Source organism: Nannobrachium achirus (assembly GCF_963921795.1).
Source record: "Nannobrachium achirus genome assembly, chromosome: 5".
NCBI lineage: Eukaryota > Metazoa > Chordata > Actinopteri > Myctophiformes > Myctophidae > Nannobrachium > Nannobrachium achirus.
Genome location: NC_137814.1, coordinates 21,123,430 through 21,147,302, shown reverse-complemented (window position 1 = coordinate 21,147,302; position 23,873 = coordinate 21,123,430). Strand labels below are relative to the sequence as shown.

The window sequence follows — 23,873 nt, the reverse complement described above, 5'->3', positions numbered from 1 at the left end:
TTAATACTAGAGATATATCAAGTTACACTTATTGTGCTCTAGTTGCTGCAAGTGGAGAGGTGAGTGTTTTTAAATTGCTTTAATTGAAATTGTTATAATATACTACTGACAGAGTGCGAGGGGAATATTAATCTCTCAATGGCAAACATACAATCTGCCTGTGTGGTGAATTTGACTATACAGGTAGAGTGATGATTATGCCGGGGACGCCCCTTTAAAACAAACAAAGTGACTGTTAAAAAGAAGGCTATGCGTGTTTTCTAGCTTTGTCATGTTATTTAAAGTTGTGCAATTTGACCATTTGAAATGCCTACGGGCTGGGCTTGCAGCCCATATCGCGTCGCACTCTGAATTATTAATGCTGGGAGCTGGTTGCTTCTAATTATAGCATCATGATGTAGCTAGTGCATCAGAGGGAACCATTGGCACTACAACACAGCAAATTGTTAAATGTTTGTTTTGCTACTTAATTTGTAGGCTGCTACACCAAGGAGAAATAACAATTGTGGGAAGCTGCTTGATAAGCATACTGTCTTTGCCTATCTAGACATGCATGTGCCCCATTAGATTAGAAAGAATTAAATGGGCCTTTTATTAAAAGCAAAAGCACAGTAGGCCTACACAAATTTCAGTCTCCCTTCATTGGCTTCTGAATACTTTTTTAAGGCAAGGCTCGGTCTAGCCCTTCCTTCATAGACTTTTTAAAATGTAGCTCCCAAGAGCAGGAGCATGAGATTATTGGGAAGAGCTCTTCTGGTCATTGTAAGGAGACAAAGGTAAACTGGGACTTTTCCACGAGGGACCTGGACTTGATGATGATGCTTGAATGATCTGCCTGAGTAGATCAGGTTAATAGCAATGATGCTGTTATGTCAATATTGAGGCATAATCCGCACGCACGCCCTTCACGGACTGACAGACACAGCAGGCTTTAACTTGATATAGTAGATTAATAACACCACCTGCCCTGTTGAAAAGTAGTTGTTTGGTGTCCAGGCAACGTGCCACCTGCACTGGTGAGAAACAAAGCAGGACACATCCTCGAGCTCGAGGGACGACTGCACAGGATGAGCAAGAGTCCGAGGAAGCGGAGCACCAGTGGCAGCTCACAGGAGTCTGGTGATGGAGGCTCTGGGGTCGCTCTGAAAAAGGAAATTGGCCTGGTTAGCGCCTGTGGAATTATAGTTGGTAAGTCCACCTATTTGTTCCCTTTTAGTATGTACACCCATTTGTGTGTGCTCCTTTTCAGTATGATGGCGGGCCATCCTCGATGCATGCATTGTGCAAGTTTGCACATCTATTGTGCCATTTATGCACCAAGGGATTTGATGTATAGACACGCACACACACACACGCACACGCACGCAGGGAAGTCGATAAAAAAGTAATCTCACTAATGTTTCCTTTCCAGTGTCACGATTGCAATTTCCATTACCGTCAGCAGCACAGATGGCTGTCTAAGAACTAAAGCTGCACTATGAGAAAGCAGACCTGTTATATCAACATTCGACCAGTATCCCTTTCTACCCACTGTCCTGGACACTGATTGTCAATTTTGGCCAGGTGAATGGTTGGTGGGGATGTCAATTCTAATAAGTCATCCTCCTCTACCTGTATTTGCACATGTTGACATCAGTTTTGATTCCCATCACCCCCTGGACATGACGCTAGTATGTCGCAGGCATAGGCGGCAAATCTGTGGGTGCTGCGGGGATGCAGCACCCCGCGGAGCGGTCCTATAGCCTATTCCAGCGCTCGATATGGCTTCAGCCCCCCGCGGTGTGGACAAAACTTGGCGCCTCTGGTCGCAGGGACGTGCCCCAGATCCAACCCTTGATGCTGAGTGCCAAGCAGGGAGGCACTGGGTCCCATTTTTCAGAGTCTTTGGTATGACCCGACCGGGGATCGAACCCCGACCTTCCAGTCTCAGGGCGGACATTCTAACCACAAGGCCACTGAGCTGGAATGTTGCAGTATCGATGGTAATCCAACAGAAAAATGTGACTGTCACCAGCTTGCTCTGATCCTGTCCACAAATGACCTGCAGTGGCCGACATTAACCCTCTCAACCTACTGTGGTATGAAAGTCTTGTCATACCACACATAAGCGCCTTTTTATCCCACAAATCTGAAATGTTTTGGTGTATTACTGACACCGTTTCTGACTGTCTGGGTAGAGAGACAAATGATTTTTCCAGTGTTGGAATCGAGAAGAGCAACAACTGCCCAAACGGTAGTAGCAGGGAGTTATTTTTTTAGTTTGAACGTGCAATTGGTCCCTGGACAGGAAGCCAGGCCTCTAGCGACAGGAAATGATGGCTTTCCGCTGAAGTCCTCCATCTGCTTTGCACTCTCAGAGTTAAATGAACAGTTGGCTAATGCAGGTATGTACAACCTCAGCTCTTATCTGTTTTCCTTTACAACCTTTCTGTCTCTGTGTTGTTCTGCCCTCTCCCACAGGCAACATCATTGGCTCAGGGATCTTTGTGAGTCCTAAGGGAGTCCTAGAGAATGCCAGCTCAGTGGGCCTGGCCCTCATTGTGTGGGCCTCAACGGGAGTGATCACAGCCATCGGAGCTCTCTGCTATGCAGAGCTGGGTGTGACCATCCCAAAGTCTGGTGGGGACTACTCTTATGTCAAGGACATCTTTGGAGGACTTGCTGGGTGAGAGGAAAAAACGACCAGTATCAATGAAAGCGTGTCAACAGCATTGACCATATTCACACGGCAGACATTTTGCTCCCACACTGGGGTGAACGGTCGTTTATGTTTTCTCAGCCCCTGTGCATGACATAAAAGAATGTCATGCACATAAAAGAAAAGGGTGGCTATGGTCCATGAATTGAATACCAAGGACCTCCAACGTAAACAAGACCGTAAAGAGCTTATTTGGGGTGTTCCTTTTAGGCAGGGTGTTTAACTGTACTTGTACTGTACAACATTTTTTTTGTATTGACTATACTTACTGTTCTTAATCTTTGTCTAATAAAATATTCAATCAAGCAATCAAAAATGGTAACGCATACAGAGTAACGCTGCATGTCTTTGAAAACATACCAGTCATCCAATCTACAAGCTCATAACTCGCTTGTGGACATTCAGGATTTCTGGTACAGCAGTTGAACCAACAGAAAGTCATAACCATTGACACTACAGTAATGTCCAGTCTGTGTATATCAGGGTTCCCATGGTCATGAAATTCTTGGAAATATTTTGAAATTAGAAAAGATATTTTTCCAGTACTGGAAAAGTTTTGGAATTGATCAAGGGTCCTGGAAGGTCCTGGAAAAAATAGCTATGCATTGACTTTCGTTATTGATTTTGTTAATACTTAAATGACAAATTAAACATTGGCCAAATTGACAAATATTAGAGGCAGAAATTGTGAAAATAGCAGATCTACATGCTCACAACGCCTCGCAACGGCTATTTTCACAATAAAACCGTGTTATACAAAATTCCTCAGCTCTCTTCAAATATGATTATTTCGGGGGTCACGGCCTGAAAAGGTTGAGAACCACTGGCATACACTACCTGTCTTTGGGCATTGCGCATAGGAGTAAGCGACTTGTTATTGAGCTGAATTATTGTTATATAGTCCTGGAAATCTGGTTAAATATTCTGGAAAGGTTTTGGAAAAGTTTTGGAAATTAATTGGTAAAGATGTGTGGGAACCCTGGTATATTTATACAGGCACCCTTATTGTATATTTTTGCATCCCTTTTTATTTTCCATTGACCCAGTTCTGTTAATTGTGTTTTCACTCAGCTGCTTCACAACAATGCACCAGTGCACATTATAGAGTAATGAAGAATTACAATGCAGTCTGTATGCTAATTTGCTCATTAGTCCCTCTGTTCTCCCACTCCATTTTGCTATGAGGGCTCATATTCTGCTCACACGCTGCGTGTGTGTCATAAGTATATTGCCATGTCCCATTACCCCCCTGTCTGCCATGTCCCCCAGGTTCCTGCGTCTGTGGATTGCTGTTCTGGTGATTTACCCCACCAACCAGGCGGTGATTGCGCTCACCTTTGCCAACTATGCACTGGTGCCCCTCTTCCCATCCTGCATCCCTCCAGAAAATGCACTTCGCCTTTTGGCCGCCGTCTGTCTACGTAAGTGCCCCAGCAAATGTGCTCCATTTAAAGATAATCAATAGGGTAATACTTTTTGTAAAAAAAAATTGCTTTTCGTAGCCACCTGTTTCCGCGAGAATTTACTGTAGCATTATCTGTGGGACACTTCCGGAGAACAGCAGATATAAAAGCTCGCGTCGCAGATGCAACCGTTGTGAGCTTGTAGATCACTCTTGGCTGCCGTGCCGGAAGCTGCCGCACACCTTCTGCGCAATGCACAATGGGACGTTGGAAATTTGGGGATACAGTTGCAATTGAAAAGTTGAAATTATTCAGTGAAAATTAGGTTTATTGGCAAAATTCACAAACTGTCAGCTCTTTGCAAACAAATCCAACAAAAACAATTCAAATCGCTCAACACAGCTAATATTACAAGTGATTTCTCAACGCAAAATGCCACTTTGAATGGCTACTGTAGTCTCAAAATGATTCTGCCCTTTCATGACAAGCATCTGCAGTACTTAGTAGAACACCTTTTTGCTGTTATGATCTGCTTCTGGCAGCATTCCTGAGGAATCTTAGCCCATTCCTCATGTGCAATGGATTTCCAGTTCACTAATATTCTTGGGTTTGCATATTACAACCGCTTTCTTCAAATCCCACCAGAGATTTTCTATGGGGTTCCAGTTAAAGTTGGAAGTATAGTACTGGTTGGTTTTTTCTGTGATCCAAGTATAGACCCTATTCACGGCCCGCCCATGCATACGCACTCAGCAAATCTCTCAGCAACTTCCTGGTGCTGACGTCAGCTTTGAAGGGTAAAATAACACAGAAATTGCTGGACTTAAAGCCAACAAATCATAATTTCGAACGGTAAAGTAAATTATAATGCTTTGTGCCTTTTACTATCTTGTGTTTTGATCATGCTAGCCGTATTTTATACTTTTCTATTCGGAAATTGCATTAAATTTGTGATTTCTGTGTTAACTCTATGGGCTTTCTATGGGTTTTCCCCTTCAACCGTGACGTCAGCACCCTAAGTTGCGTAACGTCAATTGGGTCATCTAGTTAGAGAACGGGAAACAAAATTTTGCTTCTGGGGGTTCCCTGGAACTAAATATTTTGAGTTGGGGGTCCGTGGCCAAATAAATATAATTTTGGGGGTCCTTCACATGAAAAAGTTTGAGAACCACTGACTTGGTAGTCTCTCAAGAACAGACTAACTGAGCTCCATTTAAGTGAAAAGGACCTTTTCTTTGACGATGGCTAGCCAGATTGCTGACATAGAAACATAGGGATTTTCAAAAAACCTTAGAAGGATTCAAAAGACACTTATAGAATCGGGTCGAAATTCGAATTTTCACGATTTTTCAAAAATAGCAGATCTACAAGCTCGCAGCGCGGCACCGAGTGCCGCGCTGTGAGCTTGTATATCTGCTATTTTTCAATAGTTAAAGCTTAAAATAATGATGCACAATAGTGTGTACCCGTTCGAAATGGGTTAACTTGACAAAATAATGTAGACGTGCCGGTAATGCATTTTGTGTCCTCACAGTGTTGTTGACATGGGTAAACTGCTACAGTGTGCGCTGGGCCACGCGGGTTCAAGATGTCTTCACTGCCGGCAAACTGCTTGCCCTCGGCCTCATCATAGTCATGGGAATTGTCCAGATATGCAAAGGTGAGTAGGTTAGATGACTTGTTGTTGTGTCTGGTCTGTTGTCTCTTTTGGGATTCTATTTCCATATCTTGTGTCTTTATATGGAATGTGTCTTTCTCTCCTACACAACACAAGCTGTCTCTCGCCCTCTCTAAGGTAAAAATGTCTCATGTATTGCTTTTATATTAACGTTGTACTTAATGCGACTACAGAGACTGTTTTGAATAAAGTACTTTTAAAATGCTCTCTCCTTTGTACAGTGTCTGAGATTGCTACCATTGCTAAATGTATTGTGACAAGCCTATTTAGGCTATGTGGATGTTTCTAAAAAACATTTCGCCACCCTTAATCATAAAGTGTGAACTAAATTTACAATTTTGGCATTTTAGCAGCATACATGAATTTCATTTCAGGCCAAGCCAAGTAGGAAGAGTGAGTTAGGAGTGGAGAGCACTGGAGACAACAGCAGGAGCTGGACTTTTTTAACCACTTTTCAACATGGTGTCCTTATTTTGCGCATGTTGTTATAGGCAGAAATTGCAGAGTTATGCACATCAAACATTAATGGTTGTTTTGGATCAACTCAGTTGATCACTTCTAGCCCGACCAGATAACCTGGGTCCAAGGCGCCGTCCAAACCTTTGCGACAGCTATCGTGTCCGTATCGTTTGAGAATGAGGGGAGGAGGAGAAGATCCAATTCATTGTCAATGGAGGTCACGTGGTTTTTTGTCTCTTGCAAATCTCTTGGCCAAAAGACCAAGAGATTTGAGCAAGAGACACGGCAACGACATGAAACCACGTGACTTAGATAGAGAATGCATTGGACCTCCCCCTTCTCCCCTCATTCTCAAACAATACGGAGAAGATGTCTCACGCATATATATGTGATTGCGGCCCAAGAGTTAAAAACTTTTAATCCTGTCTGAGTGGATCAGATTTGGATTTTGGGCCGTTCTAAACAAAAAAATATATCTGATCTGTGATCATATAATTATCTCAGCAAACATGTCAATAAGACAGCTTGATTAATTAAATAATATCTTTAACACCCAAATTGCAAATCTGATCCACTATACCAGGAGTTCCCAAACTTTTTTGTCTCGGGGCAAGCCTCGCCTCGCTCAGTGGAAAGCCTCGCATCGCGAGGCGTTGTGTGCTTGTAGATCGGCTGTTTTCACTAGTTTTTGTGCGACGGTCCTGCAACTTGGAAATACAAGGTTTCTGCCCGACAGTGACGATATTTTAGTGATTGTGTTGCGAGGAAAACGTTGAGATAATAGCCATTTTGGTTAGAACTGACTGAAAATAACTTTGTACTTCAAGTTTAAAATGATACTAAATATTTTAAGTGTCCAAATAAATTCCAAATATTATCAAATTATCTCGCGGCACCCCTGGACTGCCGTCATGGCACCCCAGGGTGCCCCGTCACCCACTTTGAAAACCCCTGCACTATACAGTAGGAATCAAACAGAGGTGGTTGTCCAGTCCACCCCTGGGGCTTGAGTGGTTACAGTATGGATGAAACCTGATGGCCCTGAGTGCAGTAAAATACAACAGGAAACTGGTAGTCACCAAATTGGCCACATGCTTGCCAATGGCTACACATCCTCCACTGGGGGTCAGAGGGTGTTTGTCACCCTTGCGGTAAATATTCTCAGTAATTCCAGTCATTTTAAAGTTGAGCTCCCCTGCAATCACAAGATGGAATTCCAGATGGGGGGGAAACCCATAAATCGTACTAACGTAGTGCCTCCACTGCAGCTGAAATATGGTCACCCCCCGTGCCTGCCACAGGATTTCTGTGATCTCGGTGTGGAAGGCCGATTAGAGTTCCCTCCTCCTACTCATAATCCCCAGCCACTGTACTGCGCGCACACACACACACACACACACACACGCACACACACGCACACACGTAACCTAGCTTACCAGGGCCTTGCTCACCCATACATGAAATGCCACCCACTCATTATTATTGGGTAGTAGCTGGAAATGTATTCCTTATCCCCAGAGTGCGTTAATTAATCCATGCTGATATTGTATTGTTTTTTGAGTTGAGTTGCCTTCACTGTATGTTTGTGCCTATGCAGTTAGAAGCACAGCTGTAATAGAACATATAGTAAATACAATCGTTGTTTGTGTGTGTTTGTTAAACTGCATCATTCTAAAATGTGGGGTATGCTTCAAGTTCCATTATATGCAACTAGAAGTTCGCGGCCCTTCGGGCCGCTCACGTCTAGAGATCGCGCCCGCTTTGCGGGCGCTCACAGCTAAATTGCAGCAGTGTTCCAACTGATATGGGCATATATGGAGATCTGTATCTGTCAGTCCTTTCACACTGCCAGAGAAACATAAGCATATATGCTAATGGAGAAACATAAGCATATACAGTGTATAGTATATGCTTATGTGAGAAATATGTTTGCGTCAGCAAAATAAGCAAACTTTCATTTTGGGAGGATTGCTCCCCCAAAAATCATGTTTTGGCATGAAACGGTTGCATTTTGTGCATTTGTGGCACGCCCTGCTTCTGGGAATTCGTTGAGCATACAACCCTTGACATGTAATTCGAATTTAGTCTTGACTGGATGTTTTGTTTGTGATTTTTGGCCTTTTCTGATAAATAGGCCCCTCCCACTAACTTTGGAAGCATATTACAGGTGAACAATATGGACTATGAAAATTGTCGCTTGAATATGTTTATTGCATGGGTCCAGAGAACATGTGTACCGATTTTGGTGAGATTTGGAGGAAATATGTCGAAAAGGAGCAAAAAGTGTGTTTTGAAGAAAATTTAAAATGGCGGAAAATCTGTCCTGATGCAAATGGGTGTGGCCTATGTGGGGACATGTGTCATGACCCAAGGAATCCTGGGGAAAATACATTTTGATTTTCCGACCTATGGTTAAAGAGTTATAGGGCAAAATGTGAAGTGGGCTGTTATAGCACCACCATGAGGCTGACCGTAATTATTATGAATCTCCCCTCTAAGTTATGCATTTTGAAAACATGACATTTACTTTATTACTATTCAAACCCCTCAGGTACAGGAAAGCTTGCTCTGTGTTGGCTTGGTGTGTTAAAATAAGGTATGATGTTAATGCGCAAGAGCGACAGGTAAATGCCACTAATGTAGATTTTGAAGTGAAGCACACCGCCAGAGTTCTATATCTATGTATCTATGTGTCTGTCTATCTATGTATGTATCTATCTAGCTACTGGGCAAAATGTGTAGGAACAGTGTCCAAAAATGTGTTAGAAAAAATGTGAGGGTTCCTGATATGAACAGAACCACTGTTCCATGGTGTATTCCTAGCAGCATGTAAAACAAAAGCACCTGATGGAGTTACAGTTGACTCATTTATTTCCTATGCAATCAATCAATCAATCAATCAATCTCTCTGGAAGAAGTTGCACGTGACTTCTGCAGCAGCACTGAGGCGCTCCAACGACCACTCTGACAAGCTAAATGATGGGTGCAGTAAATGTATTTGTCTGCATACAGCCCAATGAGCCCATAATATTAACATCGTAACAGTGCCCGTCATTTCAGCTGATATGGTAGCCCAAATTACCTGAAAACTGCTAATCAAGAAAATGTGTGACAGCTGTTTCAAAAGCTGTAGGATCAAAACGAATTTATTTTATTACATAAATTTAACTTAAACATGTTGACAACAGTCCTTATTAATCATAAAAACAAATTCAGTATCACACATTGCTTTTTGTTAGTTTCCTAGGCCAATTACCAAAAAGCGGACCAAATTACCTGACTTCTTTTCAGATTCTAATGAGCTAATGTTAACCCTCACCCTCACTTCAACAGCTCAACTGGGGCCCCCTGATGGCCATGTTGGTTTAAAAATAAAATAATAATCTCATGAGGCCCCCAGGCTGTGAGGGGGCCCCAGGTGGCTGCCTATTTTGCCTCTATGGGCTGCACGGCCCTGCTTCACCCTATACTTTGCGCTTCCAAAAAGTGTCCCAATTTACCTGACTTCACCCTATTGTTTTACAGCGTAGCCTACTTTGCGCTTCATTGCAGAGCTCCTGCTGTACAGTCTCTGAGTCTCAGTCTTCATTTGGATCAACAGATTTACAATCTTTTCTTTCTTGCACAAACATGTGATTTATAGGGGAGCTTGAGCAACACAGAGGATATACAGCTCGTTTTATGTTGACAGCACGGCACTCACAGCAGGCAGCGGCTTGGAAAAAAAAGAGAGAGAGAAAAAAAACTTTCACTCTCGTGCTTGGACAGAACGGGAGACAAACACACATCAGCTGATCTTCACGCAGATAACATCTCGATGTGCGTCTTGCGCGAGGCGTTGTGAGCTTGCAGATCTGCTCTCCAGAATTACGTCAGAAGTTGAACTCTCTCTCTCTGAAATACGATTCTCTCTCTCGCGCTCTCTTTCTCTCTCTCTATTCGGTAACACTTCCCAACGTTAGGTATCAAGTAAAAGTACAAAAGTATCGCTACCAACATACCATGCTTGTTAACGGACTACACAAACACACACGCGTGTCTGGTCAAACATCGCATGCATAATCTACTCTTTATGGAGGGAAGCAATGTTTTGTTGAGAACATGGAGAACTGACACACACGCGTGGCTTAAATAAGTCATTTTTCTGCTGTAAGCTGCGTTTTTAAGGTTGTCATTGCAGAAAGGGTAAAGTAGAAGGTTTAAAACACGCTATTCCTATCATATTCCAATGGCAGTGTGTGTCCCTGTGTAGTGTTTGGTGTGAAGCAGAACAGCTCCGCTCTGTCTATCTACTCTCTCTACTCTCCACCCCCCCATCGGCCCATCCTCCCCCCATCTCTGTTGCTTGCAGCTGCAGCTTGCAGGCAGTTACTGAGTTGGAGTGCGTTGTGTTCACGCCCTTTTGTGACGCAGATCGCGTCGCCGGTCAACGTTGGCTCATTCCGTCAGGAGTGGCTGCTCTGCGTGAGGCACATTTTGTTAAATAGAAATAAATGCGGTTCAAAGAGTGGCATGTTTAAAATGTGGACATTTTTAAATTTTCACGTTTGTTCGACGTGGTGGCTATGTTTGTGAGAGGTGTTTGTGGGAATATGTAGCTAAACATTCTGGTTTAGGATTGCCTCCAAGTGCTCCGATATAGATGCTTGATTGATTGATAGATGCTTGATGCTTGATAGATGCTTGATACTATAGCACAAACGTGATGACTGTTATTGCCCTCTGCTGGTCATGGCTGTGTAAGTGAATATCCATAAGTGAAGTGAAAGGAACTCATACAGTAGTTACCTCAGAGACAAGTCATGCTTGGACTTTTGCCAGTAGGGCCCTTCCACTCTGAAACCCAGCCCGCTAATGCTAGTCGATTCTGTCTCCTATAAAAGCTATCGTATGCCAGTAATAGTTTGTGGCTTTCTTTTCTTTTATAGAAAATGTAACCCTTTGGGGAAACAACATGCTCTACTTGAATCCTATATACTGTAAGTAGTTGATTATTTCTTATGTTTGATTTTCTTTCCCAGGTCATTATTATTGGCTGGAGCCAGCGCATGCCTTTGAAACCTTCCAGGACTACGATGTTGGGCTGATCGCTCTGTCCTTCCTGCAAGGTTCCTTCGCCTACGGAGGATGGAACTTCCTCAATTATGTCACAGAGGAGCTGGTTGACCCATACAGGTGAGTTGACAAACCATCACATACTGTCTTTGTGTTGAGTGTAAGGTGCTCAGTCATGACAAAATTGTGATGAACTGATCTCGATAGTGGTCTTCTTTGACAGTTTCGAAACAATATTATCCATATCCACGTTATGAATGTTGTTATGGTTCTTTTTATCCTCTGATTTAAAAGAAAGCAAAGATTTATTTTATTTTTATAAATGAGGCCTGAGCTGAGGCTTAAAAGCAAACCTTCACCCCAGGGGTTGAACAAAATCTATATTGTTCACTTAATGCATCATATTCAAGCTCTGCAGTAACAGGTATTATTCACTTAGAGAGAGAGAGAGAGAGAGATCTGTTTGTTCCCATAGTAATCATTGCTGTGTAGAGTATTTGCTCAGTAAAAGGTGTCTCTGCTATCTCCAACTCTTTAGTAAAACGAATTTACACCAGATCGGGATACCAATTTTATCCAAATCAAGAGAGGGAACCCTACAAAGGACATATCAGGTTAAACTTCTAGTGTACCAATTTTGTTTGCTTGCTCTTTTTCTTTCTCTCTCTCTCTCTCTTTTTTTTACCACTTCAAATTTCACTTGTTTATCCTGTATCCTGTTTGAGTTCTCTCTCCTGATTGGATAAAATTGGTATCCCAACCTGAACATCTGAGAGACTGGGAGAGCAGCACATATAGTATTATTTAACACTGATCGTTAAAAAAAGAAAACAATTATATTGATTTTCAGGATGTGTGATGCAACATGACGTTGACTTCAAAATCAGTTACTCGCACAAACAAAAAGACAACGATGAAGTCCAACAGTTGACAGTTACAGCATGTTGTCAATGGCAACCATCCTCCCCTCCTACAGGAACCTACCTCGTGCCATCTTCATCTCCATCCCTCTGGTCACGTTTGTCTACGTCTCTGCCAACGTGGCATATGTCACCGCCATGAGTCCCCAGGAGCTTCTGGCCTCCAATGCTGTTGCAGTGGTGAGAACACAAGCCAAGGCGGGTTAGGCGGCAGTCGTTTTATTATATGGCCTGCCCGCTTTATCATTCGTGGTGTGACTTGCATGTCGTCGCTGTCGGGTAGAAACATAGTATTTCCAAAAGGTCGCGCCAATTCTTGGCCATCTGGCCAGTGATGTATATCGGACCAGTTACCCATATATGGAGATCCCTGTCTGAAACAGCCACACAGATATGGGCTGTCTACCTCCATATATGGGCATTGCCATATGAAGTCCTGTTAGATATGGGCTTAATATTGATGACATCAGGGATCTCCATATATGGGCATAAAAGGGATTCTGTTAGAGTGGTTCCCATGACATTACAACTATTGCTGGGATGCGATTAAACATTTTAATCTAATTAATTACAGGCTCTGTGATTAATTAATCGCAATTAATCGCATTTTAATCGCACATCGATATTTGACCTGAGAAGCATTTTTTTCAAGTAAAACATATTTTGTTGTAGGAGTGAATCAACAAGTGAGTTTTTTAAATCAAAATTTTGCATCCACTGGGCCAAGCAAAGCGCTCTGATCGGCTACTTCTCCCTTTGCGTTTGTTGTCTCTTCTTGGTTGGTGCATCGCTATGATCGGTATGCCCGAAACTGAAGGTTCTGTGGTGCAAAAACTAAGTGCGATTAAAATGTGTTAATTTTTTTAATCGCGTTAATTTTCTGTAATTAATTAATCGCAATTAATCAGTTAAAGTCCCAGCCTTATTTACAACATACAATATCTGTTATGCCCATACATGGAGATCCCTATCTGAACCAGCCACACAGATATGGGCCATGTCTTGGCCATCTGGCCAGTGACATATATCGATGACATCAAGGATCTTCATATATGGGCATAAAAGGGATTCTGGGGAATACCCATATATGGACTTTTACATAGGTGATGTCACCTGTGATATCACCTGTGATGTCACAGTGATGTGTCAAGGGAACCACAGTGTCCGGCGTGACCTTCAGAGTTACACGGATACGTGGACAAGATGTGCCCGACATCACAGTGACATCAGAGCATGTTGGTAGAGTGGAAAACCCATAGACCGTAAAAATGTGTACACGTCTACACGCGGACAAGCTGTGACGTTTCTCATGGTACGGTCGCAATTATTTAGTCACAAGCTCTTGTTAATTTTCATTGTTAATTGTTTATAAAAGCCAGACAGACTTTTCCTATTTTGGGCATATCATAAACATTATATTAATTTCTATTGTTGTGAGCTTGTAGATGTGCTACCTGTGTTATTGTTGTTTTGCGATACTGTCATAGTCATATGATGAAGTATAAAGTAGGGCATTGTTTTATGAAAAAAAACAAGGTTTCTGCCTGAAGGCAAGATTTTTTTTCCTTTTTTTTGCATCTACAAGAAAAATGGCCACCATTATGGTCAGTATTTTTGAAACATTTACCTTTTGTTTTCTCAATCTCCTTGACTCTCTTCTCTCAGACCTTTGGAGAGAAGTTGCTAGGAGTGATGTCATGGATCATGCCCATCTCTGTGGCGCTGTCTACCTTCGGAGGGGTCAATGGCTCCCTCTTCACCTCCTCACGGTCAGTTTGTGAGGCAGCCTCCCCTAGCCTAGTAAACTGACTCGTCCTGCGTTCTGATTCTAAGCCTCCCCTGCCATTCATCTTATTCTATGTTACAATGGCATTACATTCACACATTCACACACAGATATGAGGGGAAACTATGCAAGGCAGCAACCTGCTCAATGGGAGCAGTTACAATAGGTGTCAAGTGTTTTGCTTAAGTACACTTTAACCGACTCTAACCCAGGGGAGCAGCGGATGGAACTGGGAACCTTCCGATTTCCCAAGTGGCCGCTTTACCTCCTCAGCCACCGACACTCTGACTTATCTCTTTTCCCCTTCTGATTGTGGATCCTGAGTGTCTCAATTTCCTCCATTGCTTGCACACTGCATGACTTTGGCCATTTTAGGATTGAGAATTACTTGTCACACTGTACTATGTGGTAAAGTGACAAATTGTCATATTTGGTATCCTGACTGTGTTGAATTCAGTCTACCTGTCATATTGTGTGATGAAACTATGAAAGTTTTACCTCCAGAGAGACAAACAAGACAAAAAATGGAATGGAAGAAAATTCAGACCCAATCTTGACTTGGCAGATGAAGATGACAGTGGTTGGTGATTCTCTAAAGGAAACTACCGTCATCTCCTGTCATTTTTTATGCTTTACTTTACTTGTTTATCACTCACTCACACACACACACACACACACTCACACACACACACACACACACACACACACACACACACACACACACACACACACACACACACACACACACAGTTGATCTTAGGCGAGCAGGTAGTTTATTCAATAGTGGTTATAAGACAAAAAAATCTGAACTTGTTATTCAGCTTGGTTCCATATCGATACAAAATGTGGTTTGTATGATCACTGAACCTAACATGGTACGTAGCATAGTTATTTTATTTTTCCTCTCCATGTGTATCTACTATAGCAGTGGTCTCCCTGGTAGGTACCCAAAGAAAAGAAAACAGAGAAAATAGATGATCTACAAGCTTGTAGATCTGCTATTTTCACTACTTCTTACAAATATTCTTCCAACTCTAATTAATGGATTCTTTTAAATTGAATTATTTTGGTAAACAAAAGGAAAAAAAATGTAATGTATTTTCAAATTATGATAAAAATGTGAATTCTTGGGAATGGGAATCTTTTGAAATAATTAATAACAAAATGTAGGAAATAAAAAATAAGAGGCTATCCACTCATGACCCGTAACAATTGGTCGGCGACCCACAAATGGGTCCCAGGAAACGGTGTGCCAGCCAGAGTATTGCACACGGACCAAGAATACGACTGCTTTACTAGGCCTATCTATACATTGTGTGGAACTATGTTTTATTCTGGGAAGATGATCCCACTGGATATAGATGGCAGGCCTCTCATTACTCACTCACATTTCACCCACATGCAGTGCATCCATTTCTTTCCTATGTTATAAATTCACACTGCCTGCCACCCTCCACTGAGCCACTTGTCTTGTGTCTCACACAGCACAGCATGTAATGTGAACCGGCCCTCCCTGCAATGTTTCCACACCTTGCAGGAACATACTGTGTCAGGGACGTGCTGGCCATTGGGAAAAGCGGCAACTCCCGAACAGACAGTTCATTCCCAGCCGGTGCAGGCCGGCCATTAGGAAAAATAAATAAATAAAATGTTGGCCTTCGTTCCATTTTGGGGTAAAGTAAATCGTCACTGTCGGGCAAATGTATACATTTTTCCGCAAAGCAAAGCCCTGCTTCATCATATAAGGCCGTTGCACAAAAGTAGTGAAAACAGCAGATCTACAAGCACACAACGCCTTGCACCGCGAGACGTTGTGTGCTTGTAGATCGGCTGTTTTCACTAGTTTAAATCATTTTTTAAATGATAAATACAAAACAAACGGTTTTGGACATACAAGGTTTCTACCTTGCTACCAGTGCAGCAGCACTATAGAGAGAGATCTCTCTCCATAGCACGCAATGAGGGCCTCTCCAACTCTTTTTCCCAGGCTGAATCAGGGGCCCAGCATGTCCCTGTACTGTGTTAACAGTGAAGCCTAATTCATACCTGAGCGACAAAGTGTAACAAATATTGTTAATGATAATAATATACCTGATATACTTTGTTAAATTGTTGTGAGACGAATGGCTAATATACTGTAGCTACAACCTCAATGCATTGCAAGCTTGTAGATGGTCTATTTTTGCTACAATTTGTTGGACATTTGTTTACATTTGTCCACATACTGACATGCTCAAAATAGGGACGCCAGGGTGAAAGTGGTAAAAGATATGACGTGGCCTTTTATGATCTAGGACAGGGGTCTTCAACAGGGGGTCCTTAGGGTTAGTACAGGGGGGCCGCCAAATCCTTGTGTGATAGGATAATTATTTTAAATGAACAACTTTAACCCTCGCATCCCTATTCCGAGGAGAACTTTAGCCAAAAATAGCAGATTTACAAGCTCTCAACGCCTCAATAGCTTGTAGATCGGCTATTTTCTGCAAACATGTTTGGTGTAGAGGTAAAAAAGATCAGACCAAGTACATAGTGAAAGGTCAAGTTTACAAAATATCAACGATTTAAGTGGTTAAATGTCTGAAAATACACATTAACATGAATCCAACATAGACTGATGACATCGATGAAAATCTCCATCACACATTTATACAATATCTAGTGTCCCTGCTTCATCTCTCCTGAAAACTTTGAAGACCCCTGATCTAGGACAATAGAGTAAAGCCCTTTGCACACAGGCGCGTTTAAACGGACAATTTCACTTTTTAAAAAGAAAACAATGATTCTCTACGACCTCATGCACACCGGAACCGAATTAGCCGTGCGACGAGTGGCTGCCGCCGTGCGTTTTTTTCTCGATCGAACCCAGTTCGATTCGTGCGTCTTGTCGCATGCGGTAAAAAACTCATCAGTCCTTTTATGACTCCTTTTGGGATCCGCAGCGCCGATTCTGCACAGCCTTGCACACCAAATCTAATGCGTTTTATTCATGCAGCAAACGGAAAAAACGCAACTGTCCTGTGTGCAAAGGGCTTTAGACAGAAAAGGGGTAGAGAGATGAGAAAAGAACATGACAGGAGTCTCTTTTCAAACTCGGGTTATTGCGACTCACAACGACCATGTGGTCAGTGGCACAGTGCACGCCAAAACATCTCTTCCTCGAATTAGGGACAGTTGGAGGATTCTGAAATCAAACCCAAGACCTTCTGTTCAGCAAATGTCCACAATATCTGCTAAGCCAAAATATGATGTCACCCCAGAACAGAAAATGTTTTTAACTGATTTCTTTTTTTTTTTACACTTTTATCTGTTTTTTTCTGTGTATTTGGCTCCCTTTCTCATGCATTTTCTTTCTCTCTCTCAGGCTGTTCTTTGCCGGTGCAAGGGAGGGCCATCTTCCACGCCTGCTGGCTATGATTCATGTCAAACGCTGCACCCCCATCCCAGCCCTGCTGTTCACTGTGAGTCCTTTTGATGTACACACTCAGATACAGTACTGCATGGTGTCCTCAAAATGCCCTCTAATTTTTATCTCCTTGTAGGAAGAATCCCTGCCCCCCCCCCCCCCCACACACACACACACACACACACACACACACATTTTGTGTATCATTATTTTATGCTTTAACTATTGAAAAATAGCAGATATACAAGCTCACAGCGCGGCACCGAGTGCCGCGCTGCGAGCTTGTAGATATGCTATTTTTTTTAAATCTTGAAAATTAGAATTTTGACCCAATTCTATAAGTGTCTTTTGAATCTTTCTAAGGTTTTTTGAAAAACCTATGTTTCTATGTCAGCAATCTGGCCAGCCATCGTCAAAGAAAAGGCCCTTTTCACTTAAATGGAGCTCAGTTAGTCTGTGCTTGAGAGACTGCTATGTCAGTGGTTCTCAAACCTTTTTCATGTGAAGGACCCCCAAAATGAAATGTATTTGGCCACGGACCCCCATCTCAAAATATTTAGTTCCTGGGACCACCCAGAAGCAAAATTTGAGTTACAAACGTTCGCTTTGAAAATACATATATTCAAAGATTTGCACACATTTTCACGACTTTTTCAAAAATAGCAGATCTACAAACTCGCAGCGCGGCACCGCTTGTATATCTGCTATTTTTCACTGGTTAAAGCATTCAATAATTCTGGGCCTAAATGGGTTAAAAGCTTTCCTCTCTTTCTACTCAGGTTATCTCTACACTCCTGATGCTGTGTACCAGCGACATCTACACACTCATCAACTATGTGGGCTTCATCAACTACCTCTTCTACGGGGTCACTGTCGCTGGGCAAATTGTGCTGCGCATCAAAGAGCCTGATATTCCTCGTCCTATCAAGGTAAAGATCAGGCCTCCTTCGGACCAGATCATTGGTTGGGAATTTTGCAGAGACCATTTTGACTTACAATTTACAATTTAGGCATTTAGCAGATGCTCTTAATCAAGAGCGACTTACAATAAGCAAGGTAATACATCAATATTAATACATCAAATGCATAGAAATAACAATCACAGAAAAATAACGTAGGTAGACCGAGCACCTAATCAATACAAAAAGCTTTATATGAACTAAAAAAGAAATAAAATAAAAAAAAGCTAGCTTTCATGTATGGTTGTTCGGGGTAGGTGAGTGCTACGGTATGTGCTAAGGGCTTAGGTGGTCGTTGGGATAGGTGAGTGCGACGGTAAATACACATCTCTGCTTTTACTTTCCGACATCACCTAAAAAGGAGATAGCTTATCACCTAAAAAAGTGAAGAGCTATCACTTCACCTGGAGTATGCATGAGCCTTAATAAGTCTTCTGAAAAACTTAAAGATGTTATTCAAATATTTGTTTTAATGTACTGTACATACTACAGTATACAGCAACAACTACACAAAGAGGTGTTCCTGGATGAATGTTGAAAGGTATAAGTAACAACGTATAGGTGTTCCAGGTCTAAATGGGTTACCAGGGTGATGATGATTGCACTACTGTACTACGTGTTACAATTTAGGCATTTAGCAGATGTTTTTAATCCAGAGCGACTTAAAATAAGCAGGTAATACATTCTGCCATACCATGTGGGAAACGGTTAGGAGAGTGTTTTTAGGCCACAGAAAATGAAATGTGTGTTGTTGTATACTCTATTGTATCATACAATTGGTTGTCTGCCTCTGCCCTCAGGTGAGCCTGATATGGCCTGTGATATACCTGCTATTCTGGGCCTTCCTGCTGGTCTTCTCGCTATACTCGGAGCCCATCGTGTGTGGAGTCGGTCTGGCCATCATGATGACAGGCGTCCCTGTCTATTTCCTGGGAGTCTATTGGGAAAACAAACCACAGTGCTTTGATGCTGCCGTTGGTAAGGAAAAGTCAATTTTGCTGTCCGTTGTCCCCATTGTATTTTGTAGTCACTGGACAGTAGGAAAGCAGAGATGATACATGCAGTGTTGACCATATTCACACAGCGGCTCTCATGTCACACCCCGAGTATGACAAATGTTTTTAGGCACAAGGCACCTCCCCACCCAAGGCAGGATTGCGCTTTCAAACAAATAATAATGCTAATAATTCAACCATTCTCTTCTCTTCCTAATCCATGCAGGTAAGATTACCCATCTGTGCCAAAAGTTCTGTCTGGTGGTCTACCCAGCCATGGAGGAGACTCGGATGCCCCCTGGGCCCACAGGAAGTGAGGGAAAGGATGATGATGATGATGATGATGATGATGATGATGATGATTCAAAGTCCAAAAACAGCTGATTGAACATGTACATGATAACAAACAAGAGACACTCGCCCACGCTGCATATGAGGGTTCAAAACCAAGAGAAGACTTCCAGAAAAGAGGGAGAGTGACATGCTCACTGAATGCAAATTGTAAAAAGTCTCACTGAAAGTATTTGACTGTCTTAATCCTAAACACCACTGCCTCAGAGTAATGCTGCCTATAGTATCAGAAGTGTACGATGCAATACCGCTTGTTGTGAACAAACGGGAAACGACCACGTGGCCATTTATTTCCCCATGGTTCAAAATAGAATTTCAAATGTAATGTCGATATAATATTGCGTTCTTTTTGTCTATTGCAGGGGTCTTCAACAGGGGGTCCGGGACCCCTATGGGGTCCTCAGAGTTACTACAGGGGGTCCTCCAAATCTTTGTGTGATAGAAGCTTTTTTCTATTTTTTTTATATTAACCACTTGAACCCTACAGTAGTGTCCATATTCTGAGAACTTTAGCCAAAAATAGCAGATCTACAAGCTCACAACACCTCGCGCTGCGAGGCGTTGTGAGCTATTTTGGCATAGAGGTTTGGTGTAGAGGGAAAAAAGAGCACACCAAGTACAGAGTGAAAGGTCAAGTTTATTAAGTATTGACGGTTCACGTGGTTAAATATCTGAAAACACAAATTGACATGAATCCAAAATACACTGATGATTGTGCTAAGGGGTCCTTGGCCTGAAAACGTAGAAGACCCCTGGTCTATTGTTTGCACATGTAAATTCTTTATTGTGTGTTCTGTTTCATCACTACACTGTCATGTGTGTTATTCACAAATGGTTTTTTAATTTTAGCCTCTTTGAATTCATCACCTGTAATTTAAGTCAACACGTCATTAGAAATGATACCAAAATGCTTTTGAAATATATATGGAAAACGTCTGGCATCAAGTGTCATCACTGTCATGGTAAGGGTGGTCTTTGGTACAAGCATTTTCATCTCTCACATTGAACTGAGACCTTCTCTTCACCTTGTGAAGGATGCTTGCATAAATGATTTACTACCGCTATTGCACAACCATCATTACACAACACTAACACAGTGCCAGTAGTGTGTCCTACAGTACTTCTGAAATGCTTCTGTGACAGCTTTGATTAGTGATTTGGTTGCTGAGAATGTGTATAGCATCCTTCCGGTCAGTCTAATCCATACATCAAGTAAATACAGTGAAGGTTGTGCTTTGTTACATCGTGTGTACACAGGTACACAAGAGAAAACGTACTTTCCTTCCTTCATCAAATGCAGCAGCATAGATAATGATAAACTATAAAAAGATTTTAAAGTGGCAAAAAAAGAACATCAGCCAGGCATTGACACTAAGGCTTGCCCACCTGCCCCTGGCAGGTAAATAAAACGTCAGGGCAGGTGAAGTTGGCTTTCAGGTTGCCCGACAGGGCAAGTGCTCATTTGAGAGGGGACACAAATGTCTATAAACATGAGATATCTGTCTAAACACCTGAACGTGGCCAGTGCGCTGTGTCTTCTGGTCTGTGGAATGTAAAATAAGAGCACTGTTTACCTATAATGTGCTGTTTTTACTGTTGCTACATTTAAAAATAAAAAATAACAAGTGTGAACCCATAGACATATTCAATCATAGCTAAAGTATTTGGATTTGGAGGTATTGAGGTATGACATTTTATCGCACAGGCCCAGAAAGTAAAGAAATAAGTGTTAAATTGAGCGGTAATTAAAATCGTACCTATCATTTTATAAAGGACGATTTACTTTTCGGGCAAGTGGGCATTACCTTCGGGCAAGTAGAACATGACCTGTACTTGCCCGATGGGCAAGTGCCTCTGAGACCTTAGTGTCAACCCCTGTCAGCGTATGTACAGTACATGTGCATATGATCTTGGTATATTAATCTACAGTGAAGATGTTAAAGTGCCCTTTTCATTTTCAGAATGCAACACAATAAAGTTATTGTGGGCTCGCCTATAAGGCGAGCACACTTTAGATATTGTCATTGTGGGCTCGCCTATAAGGCGAGCACACTTTAGATATTGTCATTATTTATCTATCAGTCAGTCAGACAGTAGACGGGAACTTCGGTTCCTTTCTACTCCTACATACTTAGTGAGAAAATGAAAATAAAAACATCAATGTGTTCAGTTTACAGTGGCGAAGTGCGCTATTATTTTTTATAGCAATCAGCCAAATGGTGGCGCTGTAGGAAGCCTTCGAAAGTGCGAACTTTGAACAGGTATAGCTCATGCTGTGTTTTAGTTACAGCCATGAAACCTGTATACACGTATGCGTCTCCTCATGCCGAACAACTTTTACCCTCTAACTTTTGACCTCTGACCTTTAGGTCTCCCACAATTCGGAATTATATGAAAAACAGTAAAAATCTATCTCCTCCTGGGATTTTCGCATCAAGTGCACAAAACTTTTTTCACATGAACTTTGGACCAATACGGTCAGATTGATCAACCAGATTTTTTTTAAAGTGAAATATAATTTTTTAATAATTCAATCAATATTGCGGTTTTATGCAAATTATTCTTCGGCCTCTAAATCATACATGCAAAGTTACACGTTCATGGCATTTGGCAAAGATGTGGAGGGTTAGTCAAAGTATCACTGAAACCAATTTTATTCCAATCGGCCAAAGGGGGGCGCTATACGAAGCGTTTGAAAATTCAAACTTCAAACGGGCATAAGTCATGACTCGTTTTGTTTGAAGACATGCAACTTGTTACACGCGTGCTTTGACTCGAGCGGAAGACATCTGTGTCGTTGTTAAGTAAGCTCCGCCCTTCGATTTTCCGCCATATTGAGCAGTTTGTAAAACGCGTAAACCCGCTTTTATTCTGGAATTTTCGCTCCACGTGCACAAAACTTTTTTTACGTGAACTTTGGACCGATATCTAAAGATCTGTCAGATCGGATTTCTTTAAAATTGAAACATGCTTTTTTAAATAAATTCAATGAATATTGCAGTTTTATGCAAATTATTCTTCTGCCTCTAAATCATACATGCAAAGTAACATGTTCATGGCATTTGGCAAAGATGTAGAGTGTTAGTCCAAATATCACTAAAACCAATCTTACCCCAATTGAACAAAGGGGGGCGCTATATCATTTTGAGCAGTTTGTGAAACGCTTAAACCCGTTAGGATTTTTTTTTTGCAATTTGCATGAAACATTCTACACACAATCTAAGGACCTTTATCTAATATGCCTATGAAGTGCACACACACAAAAAAATTATAATAATGAATATAGCTGCAAGCAGCGATAAAGTGGCCAAAGCCAAAAACACCTCAAATCATGAACACAGCCTGCATTGTGCGTGAAATCTTGCAAGCACATTCCCAATAGGTCAAGGAACAGATACCACCCTTCTTACATTGGCCTGTTATAGCGCCACCAGCGGGTCAACTTTTGCACAACACATTTTTGGAACAAAATGGACCAATCGTTGACGTCAGTAACGTCAAAGAGAGCACTGCCTGCGATCTTGACATTTTGTACTTTTATAGCCATTGTTTTCTGGCTTGAAGCGAGCCCACAATTGTTTCGAAGGAACAATATTTTTCTAGTTATTTATCTATCAGTCAGTCAGTCAGTCAGACAGTAGACGGGAACTTCGGTTCCTTTCTACTCCTACATACTTAGTGAGAAAATGAAAATAAAAACATCAATGTGTTCAGTTTACAGTGGCGAAGTGCGCTATTATTTTTTATAGCAATCGGCCAAATGGTGGCGCTGTAGGAAGCCTTCGAAAGTGCGAACTTTGAACAGGTATAGCTCATGCTGTGTTATACATACAGCCATGAAACCTGTATACACTTATGCGTCTCCTCATGCCGAACAACTTTTACCCTCTAACTTTTGACCTCTGACCTTTAGGTCTCCCACAATTCGGAATTATATGAAAAACAGTAAAAATCTATCTCCTCCTGGGATTTTCTTGTCAAGTGCACAAAACTTTTTTCACATGAACTTTGGACCAATACGGTCAGATTGATCAACCAGATTTTTTTTAAAGTGAAATATAATTTTTTAATAATTCAATCAATATTGCGGTTTTATGCAAATTATTCTTCGGCCTCTAAATCATACATGCAAAGTTACACGTTCATGGCATTTGGCAAAGATGTGG

At 41.8% G+C, this 23,873-nt stretch overlaps 1 protein-coding gene across 1 annotated transcript; it reads left to right on the top strand.

Moving 5' to 3' along the window:
- Window positions 1-1,067: 1,067 nt before the first annotated feature.
- On the top strand, window positions 1,068-19,740 carry slc7a8b (solute carrier family 7 member 8b; the record flags this gene model as incomplete). The annotated part of the gene is made up of 11 exons (XM_080725627.1): window positions 1,068-1,188; window positions 2,461-2,665; window positions 3,968-4,119; window positions 5,636-5,761; window positions 11,260-11,413; window positions 12,270-12,393; window positions 13,879-13,982; window positions 17,361-17,457; window positions 18,182-18,331; window positions 19,162-19,339; window positions 19,583-19,740. 11 exons carry the CDS (start codon window positions 1,068-1,070, stop codon window positions 19,738-19,740), a joined length of 1,569 nt encoding a protein of 522 aa, XP_080581753.1.
- Window positions 19,741-23,873: the final 4,133 nt, after the last annotated feature.